Source organism: Zalophus californianus, chromosome 4, assembly GCF_009762305.2.
Source record: "Zalophus californianus isolate mZalCal1 chromosome 4, mZalCal1.pri.v2, whole genome shotgun sequence".
In the NCBI taxonomy this organism is placed as follows: Eukaryota; Metazoa; Chordata; class Mammalia; order Carnivora; family Otariidae; genus Zalophus; species Zalophus californianus.
In genome coordinates, this window is record NC_045598.1 from 82,410,211 (window position 1) to 82,427,525 (window position 17,315).

At 36.0% G+C, this 17,315-nt stretch overlaps 1 protein-coding gene across 3 annotated transcripts in view; it reads right to left on the reverse strand.

Moving 5' to 3' along the window:
• Window positions 1–13,926, reverse strand: part of DPYD (dihydropyrimidine dehydrogenase) — a 795,521-nt gene extending 781,595 nt beyond the window's left edge. For all 3 annotated transcript variants that reach the window (XM_027618372.2, XM_027618382.1, XM_027618392.1), the window contains exon 1: window positions 13,780–13,926. In XM_027618372.2, coding sequence (XP_027474173.1) covers window positions 13,780–13,818 — 39 coding nt within the window. In that variant the 5' untranslated portion in view covers window positions 13,819–13,926. The remainder of the gene's footprint in view (window positions 1–13,779) is intronic.
• Window positions 13,927–17,315: the final 3,389 nt, after the last annotated feature.

Here is a 17,315-nt window from a genome sequence, read left to right on the forward strand (position 1 = left end):
TAATGTCATTAAATACAACACTTGTATCTCATACACCTGCCATTTCTTTTTGCCCCTCAGATTAAGTCCAATCCCACCTCTTTTTCTTTCTTTGTTCCTCAAAAGCCATGGCAGACTCCTTCAGGTACTTCATGTTTAAGTTGAAATGCCACTGCCACAAGGAGGCCTTCTCTGACTACTCCAAATAAAGAAGGCCCCACCAATCATTCTGCATTATAGTATTGTGGTTTACTTTTACCAAAGCTCATGATACTATCTGAAATTACCATACACTTTGAAATTTTTACAGCCTTTTATTTTTATACTGTAACGCAATTTTACTGAGAGCAGAAATCTTTTCTGTCTTGTTTGCAGGTATGTTTCCAAAATCTGGACTAGTTTCTAGTACACAGTAAGAAATTAATAAATACTTTTTAATATATAAAAGAAAAAGCTAAATTTCTGTGCTTAAAACATCAGAATAACAGATTATCAGAGAGATAGGTCATTGGAGTCAGAAAGATAATTGTTAGCCATTATTAGTGTTAGAGTCAGTTAGTTAGATTCTAATAGGATGCCTGGACGCCAACAAAAAGGAAGTCATGGCCAGCTATTGGGAAAGTCAGAGGCCTATCCTGGCAGCACTCCAAAACAAAGTCACAAGAAGCTGGATCAAAGTGGACAGGCCCAAGATGGCTGACAAAGTAGGACAGAAAGCCATGTGAAATAAGGAAGGAAAGGCTAAACCCTGCTTCCAAGAAATCCCCACCCCAAATAATGAATATTCCACCCCCTTGTTAACAACCATCAATAAAAGATAGAAACCCAAACCCCAGGGCCCACAGCCCTCTCACATTCCATTGCTCATTCTCACATCTTGAGAGCATACCTTCGCTTAATACTTTCCCTTCTTGTGTCGCTCATTCAGTGTTATGTTTGTCCTTGAATTCTTTCTCATGAGGAGATCGAGAGCCTTCAGGGACATCTTTGGGATAGCCTGGGTCAAGGCCTCAGGGCTGGGGTTCTCCCCAATTCACCAAGCAACATTAGTATTTTAATATTTAATGTTAACTACTTATTTGCTCTATGTTGACACTATTTAAAATGATGAATATGTAGTATTTCCTTCAACCATACAACAATCCTGTGATATAGGTACTATCACTGTCCCCATTGGACAGATGAAATTAAAACATGGAAAGCTGAAGTTATTTGCCAATGTCAAAAACTAATATGTGGCACAGCTAGGATACAATGGACATTAGCACTTTAATTCCAGAGTCTACATTCTTAACCACTAATCTGGTTAAGAACCACTCATTTTAATTAAAATAAACAATAATGATCCATATTACATTATAATAAATACTATAATAGACCAAGTCTACTAGTCCATTGCTTTCCTGAATTTCCTTGAAGTTAGTTTTAGTGGATTATATGTTTCCAAAAGAGTACTGATTATGTTGTGATTTTATAATTAGCATCTAATTTTCTTAAAATCTGTGATGTTTCTACTTTTCTTTTGTATGTGTGTGTACTTTATTATTGAAGTATAATTGACTTACAGTATTATATGAGTTTCAGATGTACAACGTAGTGATTCAACAGTTATGTACATTATGAAATGCTCACCGTAAGTGTACTTACCATTTGTCACCAAAGTTATTACAATATTATTGACTATATTCCCTATACTGTACTTTTTTTCCTCCTCATGACTAATTGATTTTATAACTGGAAGTTTGTACCTCTTAATCCCCTTCACCTATTTTGCTTATTCCCCATTCCCCCAGCCCCAACAGCCACCAATTTGCTCTCTGTATTTATGGGTCTATTTCTGGTTTTTATTTGTTCATTTGTCTTGTTTTCTTGAATCCACATATAAGTGAAATCACCTGGTATTTGTCTTTTTCAGTCTGACTTATTTCACTTAGCATAATGCCCTCTAAGTCTATCCACGTTGTTGCAAATGGCAAGATTTAATTATTTTTTTATGGCTAAGCAGTATTCCATTGTGTGGATATATACCACTTCTTCTTGATCCATTCATCTGTTGATAGACACTTGGATTGCTTCCGTATCTTGGCTACTGTAGTTAATGCTGCGATGAACATAAGGGTGCATATATCTTTTCATGTTAGTGTTTTCATTTTCTTTGGATAAATTATCAGAAGTGGACTTACTGGATCACACAGGATTTCTATTTTTAATTTTTTAAGGCTGCACCAATTTACATTCCCACCAACAGTGCTCATGGGTTCCCCTTTCTCCACATTCTCACCAACACTTATTTTTTGTCTTTTTGACACTAGTTATTCTGAATGATGTGAGTTATTCTAGTTACTCTGATAGTTCATTGTGGTTTCGACTTGCATTTCCCTGATGATTAGTAATATTGAGTATCTTTTCATGTACCTCTTGGCCATTTGTATGTCTTCTTTGGGGAAATGAACATTCAGGTCCCTTGCCCATTTTTATTTTTATTAAAGATATATTTACCTTACAGAGAGAAACAGCGTGCAGGTATGTACACGTGTAAGCAGGGGGAGGAGCAGAGGGAGAGGGAGAAAATCCTCAAACACACTCCCTACTGAGCACAGAGTCTGACCTGGGGCTCAATCCCAGGACCCCAAGATCATGACCTGAGCTGAAATCAAGAATCAGATGCTCAATCGACTGAGCTATTCAGGCACCCCTGCCCATTTTTAAATTGATTATTTGCATTTTTGGTGTTCAGTTGTATGAGTTCTTTATATATTTTGGATATTAACCTCTTATCAAATATATCATTTGCAAATATCTTCTTCCATTTAGTAGGTTGCCTTCTCATTTTGTTGATGGTTTCCTTTGCTGTGCAAAAGCTTTTTTTAGTTTAATGTAGTCCCCAACTGCTTATTTTTACTTTTGCTTCACTTTCCTGAAGAGACAGATCCAGGAAAATATTGCTAAGGCCAATGCCCAAGAGATTACTGCCTATGTTTTAAGAATTTTGTGGTTTCAGGGGGTGCCTGGGTGGCCCAGTCAGTTAAGCATCTGCCTTCAACTCAGGTCATGATTCCAGGGTCCTGGGATTGATCCCCTGTATCAGGCTCCCTGCTCAGCAGGGAGGTTGCTTCTCCCTCTCCCTCTGCCCTTATTCCCCATTCGTGCTCTATCTCTTGCGCTTGCTCTCACTCTCTCTCTTATGCACCCTCTCTCTCACATAAATAAATAAAATCTTTACCAAAAAAAAGAACTTCACGATTTCAGGTCCTAAATTTAGGTCTTTAATCCTTTTTGTTTATTTTTCCGTATGGTGATAGAAAGTGGTCCAGTTTCATTCTTTTACATGTTGAGTCCAGTTTTCCCAATACCATTTATTGGAGAGACTATCTTTTCCCCATTTTGTATTCTTGCCTCTTTTTGTCATAGATTAATTGACCATATAAATGTGGATTTATTTCTGGGCTCTCTATTCTGTTTCTTTGATCAATGTGTCTATTTTTATGTCAGTACCATACTGTTTTGATTACTATAGCTATGTAGTATAGCTTGAAATCTAGAATTATGATACCTCCAGCTTTATTTTTCTTTTTTCTCAAGATTGCTTCAGGATCTTTTGTGGTTCCATACAAATTTTGTGATTATTTGTTCTAGTTCTGTGAAAATATTATTGGTATCTTGATAGAGATTACACTGAATCTGTAGATTGCTTTGGGTAATATAGACATATTAACAATATTAATTCTTCCAAACCACGAGCATGGTCTATCTTTCTATTTATTTGTGCCATCTTCAATTTCTTTCATCAGTGTCTTATAGCTTTCAGAATGCAGATCCTTCACCTCCTTGGTTAAATTTAATTCTAGGCATTTTATTCCTTTTTATGGGATTGTTTTCTTAATTTCTCCTTCTGCTACTTCATTATTAGTATATTGAAACATAACAGATTTCTGTGTATTAATTTTGTATCCTGCACCTTCACTGAATGAATTTATTCTAAGAGTTTTCTGGTGTAGTCTTCAGGGCTTTCTATATTTAGAATCATGTCATCTGTATATAATAACAGTTTTACTTCTTACTTACCAATTTGGTGCCTTTTCTTTTTTTGCTCTGATTGCTGCAGGTAGGATTTCCAGTACTACGTTAAATAAAAGTGGTAAGAGGGGACCATCTTTGACATGCTCTTCATTTTAAAGGAAAAGCTTTAAGCTCTTCACCACTGACTGTGATGCTAGCCGAGGGTTTTTCATACATGGCTTTTATTATGTTGAAGTGTGTTCCCTCTAAAGTCACTTTGTTGAGAGATATTTCTACTTTTCTTATTTGTATTTATTTCTATTTTTCTCTTTTATTTTACTCTTACACTAAAATCCTGTTAATTTGTTTAAAAGAAAAGCCCCTGGGTGTTATATGCAAACAATGAATCATGGAACACTACATCAAAAACTAATGATGTAATGTATGGTGATTAACATAACATAATAAAATTTAAAAAAAGAAAGAAAGAAAAGCCAAACTATTTTAAAATGTGGAAAAAATGTTCAAATTAACCAATATTCAAACAAATGCAAATTAAGCCAATCACCACTTTCTTCCTCTTCTTGAGTACCATAAGGAAAAGAAAAACAGCATACACACACACACACACACACACACACACACACACGTGCTTTTGTGTAGGCATACATACATACACATGAACACACACACACATACACCAAATTATACTTCTAATACAAAGGCCTAGGGTAAAAGAATGCTTTGAAAATCTGGCCTGGTAGAGTGGTTTGAGGAGAGGGAGGGGCCCAGGGTGGCAGGTACAATATAAAAGTTTCCATTTTGGTCAGACATTGGAACATCTACAGTTGTTATATTTATTCATTCAAGATAAAAACCTGAGATTTATCCATTTAAAATAACAACCTGAAACCCAACTTTACTCTTCCTGTTCTCCCTGGCAAAAAAAATAAGGAAAATGCAGGCAATCAAGCCATGATCTAGAATGAAGCTTCAAATAAGCACTGAGTCCAAGTGAAGTCACATCCACATCATAGGAAACTACATTTAGATGCCTCTGTGTTCTGTAACCTTGAATGTGGTGGGGGGGATTTGGCAAATGAGTAATTGGTTCCAAATACATTTTGTCCTTTCTGTCTTTGCACCCAATAATGAACCCTTTTTCCTTTTAAAAACACTTTTTTTTAAAGACACTTAATTCATTTAAGTCATGTAGGTAGATGGAAAAGGCAAACTAAATGCACTATATATCAATGAAGCCAACCCTTTCCAATGTATTTTAAGCAAAATTTCTTAAGAAAAAAAATACTGAAGCATTATTATAAATAACTAAAACAAAGTAAATATCTGATCATAAAGGAGAGGCTTGAATAAATTTTGGTATCTCCACTCCATGGAATCTCATGGTGCTATTTAAAACTATTTAAAAAGTTAGTATGAATCGGGGGAAATAGTTCTGAATGGAGAAGAAAGCAAATATAAAACTCAATGTGATTAAAACTGTTTAGGAAAAAACTCCTTATGCATAGGAAAGAAAAGTACTAAATCATTTAGCAGGGCTGTTTTGGGTGGTGTGACTATGTATGTTTGGAGTCTACTTTTCACTTTTTTTTGGCATTTTTTTCCTGTAATGATCATGAAAAATAATTGTAAAATTAAATCAAAGAATGAAAAAAATTACAAAAGTTAACCCCCCCCCCCCCGAAAAAGCAACTTGCTGTGAAAGCTGTCATGGTTTAGTTAACCCTAGGGATCTGTGAGAAGAACTGAGTATCTTTCTTTGAAGTATGAGGATTTAAAACATTCTACTCCAGTACTCTCCAATATTTATCATGTAAGAATATCTGAAAGAAAGTCCCCATAGCTTTGAGGTCACTATGGTACAAGGAGTCAGAGAAAGGTAACTTAAATTCCCTATGGGCTAGAAACCCAAGGATTCAATACTATGGTTTCCACTGACAGTTACCAATCAACAAACACACTGGAGAAACACTAAGAGACTCCCAATTCCTTTTTAGAATCTCTGATCATAATTTCTAGTTAAAGACAACATCATCCAAGAGATACAAGATATCAATTTATGAATCCCAGATCACCTCACAGAACTCCATCCATATATAGAAGGATTGAACTTTTTCTGCGTGCTCAGGAGAGATTTAAAAAAATCATTCCTTTGATTGAAAAAGAAAAAGGAAGAAGGCAGGCAGGAAGAAAGTTTAAAAATCAGGGAAGTATACCAGTTCCATATAATGGGTACAAATGGTATACTTAATCCTACCTAGCATGTAAAATAGAGTAGCTATGACAACACCGTGTCTGCATTTCCTTAACAGGTCACTCAGCAGGTCACATTTCAAACAATTTCACCATTGCCATATTTTATTACAAACCATCCTTAAAAGACTGATCAATAGCAAATTCATTGAGAAGTCAGCAAACTCTTCACAGTGGTTGAATGATTTCCACAAGGTCAGAGAGCAAGGGACCCAACATGTAGAGCAAACATATTTCCAGGCCTGTCCCCTATCCTGGAATACTTGCATTAATTAACATACAGTGAATACACATTCTGTTCTATTGCTTTGCTGAAGATTTTCACATGGCTTTTACATTAGACATACTAACATTTTAAATTTTTAACATGCTGCTATAGTCAATTTTTAGTTTCATTCAAAACGATTTCACAAAGATTAAATAAAAGATCTAGTTAGGTGAGTCAAATGTGGGTAGGTAAAACAAGTTGAAAATTAGGGGATGAAGTTTGGAGAGAAGTGTAAGGGGTGGGGGGAGTGGGGAGGATCAGCAGAGAGTGGTGGGTAATAAAATATGGAGGAGGGGAGGTGCAGTCAGGGCTCCATCCATGAGCACCATCTGTATAAATCAGGCCTGGAGTTGACATGTAATTTTGTGTGGGTCCCCTGAGAAGTGGCCCTCAGGGCTTCATTATTGATGAAGAGATTTTTCTTTAAAGTGGCCCAGTCAGCAATGCCTCAAGGGGACATTCATAAGCACTCATAATATCAATTTCCAAGCACCTGGGAGGTAGGGACACAGATTGTCTCTTTAATTATTATGATAGAGGTAGAGGATAGTAAGAATGCTATTACACAACCAAGCTGAAATTCTCAAAGAAATAAAATTATCATAACCTAGTATAAAAAAGTTTAATATTTAAGTCATCTTTCAGAAAAAGCACATTTTACATTTCCTGGTGCTAAATAGGTTGATCTCCAACTGTTTACTTCCTAGGAGGTGAAAAAGTTTTCATGAACATATACAGTATGTGCAGAGATGGGAAAAAAAAGAAAACTGTCTTTCAAGCTAATATACTTGCTTAGAGAAATTATAAGCTAATCCAGTTTGTACAAAGAGATATCTGAGTTGGCCTTTTTTTTTTAATAATTGTGTAGAAATTTCTTTTCAGAAAAGAATAAAACTAAACCCTTCTAAATATAGTTGAGAATGCAAAGAAATAATTTTCACCAATGCACTGGTCCTGATATAGTCTCAAAAACAACCAGGAAAAACAGTAAAAAGTTAATCCATATGTATACTGCAGTAAAATAGTAAGGGTTGGGGGGTCAGTCCTGGATTTGAATCTTGTTCCCTAGTGTATTAGATGTGGATACTCCCATATAGACAAAACCTATGCCACATACTTCCTTTGAATCTTCTTCAGTTTACACTAGAAGGTTGGCAATACAGAGGGCATTAAAGATATTTTTAAAATAGAAATAAAAGAAAATGAAGTGGGTCTTTTTAATTTAATCTGAATTTCAGAAACTCATTGGTAATATTGACAAATAAAATTCAGGAATTTGTATTCAAAAGTCATCCTAGACAAAATTCAGCTTTATCCAAAAACTAATTCCATAAAGTAATTATAAAGTCTTATAAAGACATATCTGCAACATTTCTGAATCTGTAATGAGCATTCATTGTAATTCTTTTAACTTCTTTAACTACTCCCCTCCCTCACATATTTTAACAGACTTTGATACCACTAGTTAATTTCTGGAATTGAACAAAATTTCAGCCCAATGACATTTACATAATATACATGATATATGCAGTAGTGATATTTAAAAGAAGTACTACCACTTAAAAAACATGTATTTTATGTGATACATGCTATCTGAGGCATTATATGTATATGACACTAATTAACCATTATAGCTATTGCATGAAATAATTAAGCTTAAATCCAATTGACAGAAGAAGAAATGATAATCCAGGAAACAACTTGACCACAATCACAAAAATAAAAAAATAAGAAGCCAGGATTAGAACCCAGCTCTGTTTTAATATGATACGTTCTTTTTTAACCACGAACTAAAGCTTGATTTTGTGAAATACAGAAGAATAACTGTACACAAATTTACTGACTTCCTAATATCAATAAATAGATATCTGTGGTGAACATTCTAAAAGAAAAATTATACACTGAGTTCACCTCTACCAGCATAACATTTTAATTACAAGCAAAGGAAGAAGTAATAATTATAAACCACAGGAAATATATAATCCTATTAAGAGTTATCTCAGTAGTATAATTGGCTCCAGGATATCAGTGAACATCCATACTATTAATGTTTGAGGCCAAAAAATACCTTCTGTTTTGATATAGAGGATTAAGAGCAAATGAAATCCAGAAGGTAAACATGTCACATTTAAAAATCAAAACTCTGACTATAAATTTATAATCTTAGAATGTCTTGTTAAATATTTTTGAATTAAGGCAAGTTATAAATGACATAGAATTTTTCTTACAGTTTTAAGGACTGAAGGCTTCCACTGCATATTTGTCATTATAGCCATATAGCTAAGAGGCAGAAAAATAAATTCACCAATCCTATTTTTGAATATCCTCTTTAGCCACATTGAAGTCTGGATTATATCAAATATCATATTTTCTTTGTCATATTATTTTATAACTTGATTTTTTCAGTCAAATTATCTTTAATTTTAGTGTTTTTAATTTTATAACTTAAGTTTATGCTTATTAAAAATTCTCCCACAGTGACCAGATAGGTTTACCTTACTGGAAAGTCTATTTTTCAGCTCTTGAGTTGTTCCCTGTTTGGTAAAATGCCATATTCAAATATTAAAGTAAAAGATTGCTTAAAGATTATCCAATTATCTCAGTATTTTGGCCCTTGATGTCTTTCACATTCTTATCAATTCCTTATGTTCAGCTTCTCAAAACTGAATTTTTCTTCCAGAACATCAGAAAGAAGGCTACTGGAATTCCAGCACATTTTTACAATTAAGCAATCGGACAACAGTATCTGCTATGATTATGAATAAGCAGATCCAATGTAAAAATTTCCCTAGTGATAGATTCATCAATAGTCATTAATCTCACAGTTTTTAATTAAACTTCTAAAATAGGTCACTGAATCCGTGTGTAGGTGGTAGATTTAAATATATATATATATATATATATATATACACTGAAATATACATATGACCATGCTTACATAGGTAAATGTACTTTAAAATCACAAGGACCTATCATATGGAATAAAGGAACTTCCCAAATCACATCATCAGACACATTTTTACTGCCCAGCTAAATTCCTTAGAAAGGAGAAATACTTTAAACTAAATATGGTCCACAGAATAAAGGACAAGCATATTTTTAACAACTCAAACTCATAAAACAGGTTTAATTTAAAAAAAAAAAAATTTAAAGCCTTAGCAAGTCAAGATAGCATTTCCATAGATCGGTGGTGCCCAATCAATAAAAGAATGGAGACAAGAAAAAACTGTCACTTATACACTGAATAAAAAACATAAAAATTTTAAATAAATAACCATAACTTCTGCAAAGTTGAATCTTTATTCTCTCCTTTGGATCCATGACCCTCCCCACTCCTCTGGGACAAAAGCAGTTCTGATACAGGATACTTCAAAATACCTCTTCTATCTCTAGGAATTAATTCATAACCTATGCCTTCCCTTTTTTTTTTTTTCAAAATGCTGCTTAAAATGAATTTTCTCCAAGTTGCTTCCTTTATTTTCCCATTTTCCAAATCCATCATTTTATTAGCCTTTCTTAATAAACAGAAAATTCTCAATTATCCTCTCAAATGGTAGCCAGAGTATAAGTAATTTAGAAACTATTTCTATTTGACTTGAAATGCACTGTGATTCTGTAGACAATGGACTGAAATCCCTTTTTGATTCAGGGTAAATGTGGAATGAGTTTATACCCTTTAATACCCATTAATTGATAATTCAAGGAATGGACCTTGACTTGTGATTGTGAAAGCATTAGAGTGGTAGGCAGCAATTTAGTTTGGCTGTAAATATTTACCAAAATTACTATTATTCAAAAAGTTAAACACTTCCTGTGGCTATATACATTTTCCTTTAGCTATACTTTTATAATCTACTCTCAATTATCCATGTCATTGGAAAGATTCGAATAAGAACTTGAACACAGTGCACTCTTCCAAAATCATTCTTACTTGTTTTTAAATGTGCAGATATTGACCTATACTGGTTATCAATTCAAACTAAATGAAGTACTGTGAAGGTACTGCTGAAGTCAGGTAAAGTGATCAATACTGGGTATTAACCTTCTCTGAAAACTTCCCAGGAGAATTTGTATTCAAAAGTCATCCTAGACAAAATTCAGCTTTATCCAAAAACTAATCCCATAAAGTAAAATGACTTTTAAAAGTATATAGCTACTATTAATGAACTTTAGAATGCCAATTATTTCATTGGCGGTGATTTTCCTAAGATATTTGTTCATATTTTTTTTAACATTTGTCCTTTTTCCTAACAAGATGTCAACTTGTGACATTTGTTTTATTTTCTATTATGATTTTCTTTATTTAACAGATTATGCAAATATGACTCAGAGAATCTAAGTAACTTGCCTAGAACCACAGCTAAAAAGAGTTAAATTAGACTTCAACCCCAGACAGTTAGCTCCAGATCCCATGGTCTGAACCACATTAATGTGTCAGGGAAAAAAATGGACAAAAAAAAAAAAAAAACAAATACAAAAACAAAACCTTCACTTTTTTTTTTTTTTAAGATTTTTTATTTATTCATTTGAGAGAGAGAGACACCATCGCATGCACAGGAGAGCAGGACAAGGGGGAGGGCCAGAGGGAGTGGGAGAAGCAGACTCCCCGCTGAGCAGGGAGCCCTGAAGAAGCCTGGATGCAGGGCTAGATCCCAGGACCCCAAGACCATGACCTGAGCCGAAGGCAGATGCTTAACTGACTAAGCCACCCAAACACCCCAAAACCTTCACTTCTCATGCAGCTTCTACAATTACTACAATAACAATTTTTGAGTATATGAGCGAGGTTCTATTGCTTAATATATTACTTACTAATTCATCGTTGTTATGCCTATCTTCCAGCCTGAAATATTCCAGTTTTGGGGTTTGGTGACATTCTGATTGTTTTTCATGCTCCCAATCCTTCAAACCCTGATGTGATTATTTAACTGAGGCTAGAAATTATGGAGTGAACACACAAAGCAAATTCTATACCTCAGTAACTTTTTTCCTCAGAAACAAAGATATTTCTTGGCTGCTTCACTGAAACCTGAGGTTTTATAGGTAGCTTACAGGGAAAATTAAATCACTATTATAGAAGCTTGCCAACATCACCTTCCGTTCTTTCCACATTTATCAAGTGAATATGTACTTTGTTTCATACTGATTTTTATTTTTAAGATTACTCCATGTACTTGAGACTAGAGCAATGGTCATAGTCAGATCAATCTCTAGACAATAGTCTTAATGAATTCATTCAAGGAAGACAAATCTAATGTATGCATTCAAATTTAATAGAAAACTGAGCTTTCATAATTCATTCTGATTCTTCAAACAAAAATGAACTTTGGTGAATCAATAGGATCAACTGAGACATCTATTCTTGAATGTGTTCCTTTAGGCTTAATGTATTTTTCCTCACTGCATTATATTTTAATGATTAATTTTATGCTCTCTCATGGTATTCTAGGTCATGAAACACGGGTATTACTTTGAGAGAAAAGGAAGGTACTGTATATAATGAAAGATATTACTGATTAAAATGTGCTGCATATATGAACTACATAAAAGCTGAAAAACTTTACCACCATTCTAGATTGTAAGTAATATCATACAGATAAACTCTACAGATTAAGATTAGATTGAGGTGAGCGTGAGGGTGTGGATTTCTCAAATGATCTTGGTTCAAACAACATACAAAACTAAGCTACTCATTTAATGTTTCACTGGCATCTTTTCCTTAGTGTTAGGTGGTTAAGAACTGATTTCAAAGACAATTGCTGGAGAAATACAGAGAAAGAAATCAGTTAAGCAAGTAACACACCATTCTAAAAGCCAAAAGCCAAAAGCCACCTGCCCTCTGACACTCTATTCTCTAAAAATCAGTACTATCTGAATCTGTCAAGTTTGCTATTTAGCTTAGTTAAAAAAAAAAAAAGAAAAAAAAAGAAAAAGATTTGGTTAAGTCAAAGTAACAAGGACCAAAAAGGGCTATGACATAAATCAAGTATCTTTTACCCTGTGCACACATGAATAAGTATTGAGTTAAATGTATCTTATTGATCAATATTTTCAAAATAGTAAACTATCCACAAGAGAAACCACAAGTAAATTAACCAGACAGGTCACTACAATATAATTTGACTCTTGTTACTAAAATGGATTTTTCCCAAACCGATGTATGGAGTGGGGAGAAAACACTACTACCATCTCCCAAAGAGAACACAAAGTTACTTCAATCAATGACAGAGGGAAAATGTGGCAAAAGCAGCTATTCTGCAAACAGGTGGTTTTAAACTTTTACTTAAGCCACTGAAAAGGACTAAAGAAAAATTGTGTCATTTATAAAAAAGAAAAAATATACACATATACACGTACACTCATTTTATCAGAGACAGGAGACTCAAATAAAGAAAAGCCATAAAACACAACAACAACAAAAAAAACTAAGAAGCAGTTTATCTTAGCTCACAAATGCTGAACTGGGTTAGTATGTCTAAAATCACTGTTTATAATTAAATCCTTCTCATTTTATAAATAAAGATCTTAGGGAAAATTTAAAGGAAATGGTCATGTCATTTCAGGTAGGACCTTATTCACAGGAAGAAAGATGCCATTTTTATAGAAACAGTGCAAGAGGGGATCAAAAACTGTTGAGAAGAGAGAAAAATACAGCTCGTTTATGTTTTTCTGACAGCACTGCATTTTTCATGTTCTCAATACTTTGTTCCATCCCTCCCTATGTTAAATAATTTCATAAGCAACACTATGGCTAGCGGGGACTGCTATAAGAGCTGACACAGAGATCTTTATTTCTATGCTCCACCTTTGCATTTATTCAGAATTCATCCACTGGAGGTGGGGGCAGCAAACAGGTGCCCTGAAACGCATACGGGGGGAGAAATGATCAGTGTGGTGGTAGACTGGGTGGGAGATGGGAGCTCCTATCCTCCAGACTCCACCTCACTGGAACTCTTGTGCCTCTTAGTCACGCCATTCAGGGCAAGACTAGACAGGTTTCCTTAATCCCCTCCAAAGTAAACAGCCAGGTCCCAAACCAAACGGTACCCCCTCCGGTCGCGGGACCCCTGCACTTCTCTTCTCTCCCTCGCTGCCCACGCCGGGCTCTGGCTACCCGCTCCTCCACCTCCCCCGCAGACCTCCCGCGGAGGCAAAGTTTCCCGCATCTCCCACTCTTACCCGAGCAATCCCGGCGGCCTCCCCCGAACCCACCAGCTGGGCCCCCTCCCGCCCCAGGAGACCCGGCGCGCCGTAGGTACCTCGATGTCCGCCGCGTCCTTGCTAAGCACGGGGGCCATGGCAGTGCTCACAGCCTGAAGTCTCCTAGTGACAGACCCTCCTAGCGTCCTCGGGCTCTAGTCAGAGAGCGAAGTGACCGCCAGCCGTAGTGACAGAGTAAATAGGAAGCGAAGGGTCGGCGGCGAGGGGGCGGGGCGGGCGCCGGGAGGCCCCACCCCGGGGGCGGGGCTGCCCAGCGGAGCGACGGGGAAAGGAGCCCGGCCCATCCCCCAAGCTGGCGGCTTGTTTTCTTTCTACAGGCAGAAGGAAGGGAAGGAGAGAGAGCCTGCTCCCGGGACTGACCTTTGCTCTATAAAATGTTAAAGCCTGAGCTTGGTAGGCAGGGGCCAGATGGGAGAGACCCACAGGACCAAAGGTAAAAGCAGTTGGCGCTTTAAGTAACAATTTGCTCCTTTTCCTTCCTTCCGCACGAACTCCTCGAGGTGCAGAAACGTTGGCTTCTGGGCAGCTGCATCTTCTGGAACTCCTCAGGGATGAGGTAGTAAACGTTCCTCCATTCATCCAGCAAATAGGCGGGAGAAGGCAAGGGCGCGAATCTAATAAAAGTAGTCAAAACCCGGGGGTGAGAACGGGGGCGGGGTTAGAGTGGGGCTGAGGGAGGGAGGCGAGCAAAATTTTTACAGCCAGAAGTGACAAGTAGTAAGCGATGTAGGTGGTACAGAATCAAGGTTATATTTTTGCAGGACAATCCTTTCTAAGGGCGATTTACAAATATATATATTATTCTAAAATGTGAAGCTCTTTTGAAGAGTGCTTTATGTTTTGTTATAGAGCTTGCTGTGGAGAGGGGAGTGATTCTCCTTTAGGGACGGTCTCAATCCAAAAAATATTCATCTTTGAGTATATGTCTTCAGACTTCCCTCCGTTCTCCCGATTAGATAGATACATCGTCCCCTCTTCTCCCACAACACTACCTGCTTACTTCTAGTGAGGCTTTTGTCACACTTCTTAATCCTCTCGGCTAAATTGCGAGCACCTTGGATTCAGGTATTTCCTCCATATCGTTATTCTTTCATTAGTTCATTCATCATTTCATTCAACAAATATTTATTGAACATTTTCAATGTACCCAACACTGCCTTAGGTACTCTAGATATACTCTGTCTTCAGGAAATACATCACTCTCATGGAGATTCTACTCAGAGTAAGCAAAATAGTAAGCCTGCTTGGAAGATAAAAAAAGGAACAGAATAACTGGGGTGTGGGTGCTCACCACCTTGAGTGATTTGGGAAGACTTCTTTAAACAAACCATTAGATTACCTTCCATAACCTGGAATTTACTAGATAGAGAATGGATACATTTTCTTGAATCAAATAGTATTACTAAGAAAAAACTATAGAAACCTTAAAATCATATTTTCTCCCACATTTTATCCATACCCAAGTTCTCAGGATTCAGCCTCCTAAAGAGATCTTGGAATATTTGTTCATTTCTCCATCTTCAGTACATCCACCAAGGTCCAAGCTACTGGTGTTCCAGCTTCTACTCTTACCCCTCTCCACTCCAGATTGAGTTTTAAAAAGTATTAACTCATATCTCACACACACACACACACACGGACTGTATAAATCTTTCAGTGGTTTGCATTGCAGTCAGAATAAAATACAAACTCTTCAGTGACCTCTTAATAACCTCCTGTACCCTTCTCCAGCCTCACCTATGGCCATTCTTGCCATACTCCTTAAGTTTCACCACAGAGTAACCTTTCCTTCTTCCAACCATTTCTCCTCCCTTTGCCCATGTCCTCCACTTGGAGGACTCTTCCCTTTCTACTCATCCTTTAGGTCTCAGAGAAGGCTTCTTTGACCCATCCCAATCAACAAGATTAGACTAACCCATCCCAATCAACAAGATTAGACTGTCTCTGTTCTCTTTTTAACACCTATTTTTTTGTCATAGCCCTATCAAATTTTATTTGCATATTTATTTGTGACTTGTTTAATAACTCTCTTCCATTTACAATGTAAGCTCCAGGAAGAGAGGGCTCATGTCTGGCTTGGTTGTTTACCGGATAGTCAGGTCCCAGCCCAGGACTGAAGCATAAGAGACCAAGAACACTTGGTGATTGAATGAACACAGTAGATCCTGATGGTGGTTTATGCATTAAGCAGTTCATTTCAGAAGCTTTAGTTTCACCTTACCATGTGTTTTTCTCAATGTCCTACTTATTCCTGAGAAGTCAATCACAGTGTCTGTCAACAAATTTCTAGTTAAAATGTCAAACTACTTTCCTTTTTATGAAGTAATGTTCCAAAGTCAGATGTTCCTGCATCTTCCTACAACCATACCTTACCCAACCTCCAAAGTCATCTATATCCTCCTGGAGATATGTATGTATTATATATGTATAATAATATGATTATAATGGTATATAATAGTATTTATCATATATACAAGTATATATGTACATACGAATACATATATGGAGGAGAGAAAAAGGGTATATGCACATATACCTAAATAACATAAACATATGAGTGATGTATTTAATAACATATATGGTTCCTTCTCCAGTTTAACCAGAGAGCTTCAATAGTCAAATTCCTAACCACCAGAGACAGAGACTTATATACTCTTTTAGACTGCACTATACTACAAATCTTATCAGTTAGCAATCCATTTTTTAGTTTTATATTGGTACAAGCGTCCAAGTTATCCTTAAGAGTTAGACACTGTATTTCCATGTTCACTTTTTGTGATTATTATTCTCCTAAGCTACCATAGGATAAGTTCAAAATATGCTGTCTTTCCAAAGGTAAGAGCTTCTTCAGTGACACTCAATAATCAAATACAAAATTGGAATGCTATTTTATAATTCCCCCCCGAACTCACCAGATGTACCCAGTTCTAAGATATGTAATTAAAGCATCAAATCATGTTGCTCACATGCCACACCTATATTCTGTGATCAGTGATTGAATCGAATAATATTTTAAATCCATTGAAATTCCACATTAAACACAGTTGTACCTGTAAATAATCCAAGCTGTTTAAAGCTTACTGCAAATGCATTCACACCACACTTTTTAAAAGTTGTAAATTATGATGGCATTTGTCAAGCTGTCCCTCCATCTGGAAGCACAGTCAAATATCAGGTGTTCCACATTAATTTTTTTGTAGACTTTGGAGAGACAGCTCATCTAATAGTGTACAAATTCACCAAAATGCATTTCAGCCTAATAGTTTACATTACATGAATGAATATTATTATGATTATTATTACCATAATCAGAAGGGAAGCTTATGAGTCATCTTTCATTTCTGAAAAGTTATACAGTACCACAAATTTAGAAACACAATAAAAATGCAGACTTCCATGTGCTTTATTTTTTCCCCAGTGGTCTAGCATTAAGCACAGTTTTTTTTTGTATTTGTTCATCCATTTATTCATATCACAAACAATTGTGTACCCAATATGCACTAGTTACAACAACAAAACACTAGAGATACTGTGGTAAGTGAAATAAAAGTGAACTCTATGCTCATGCATTACC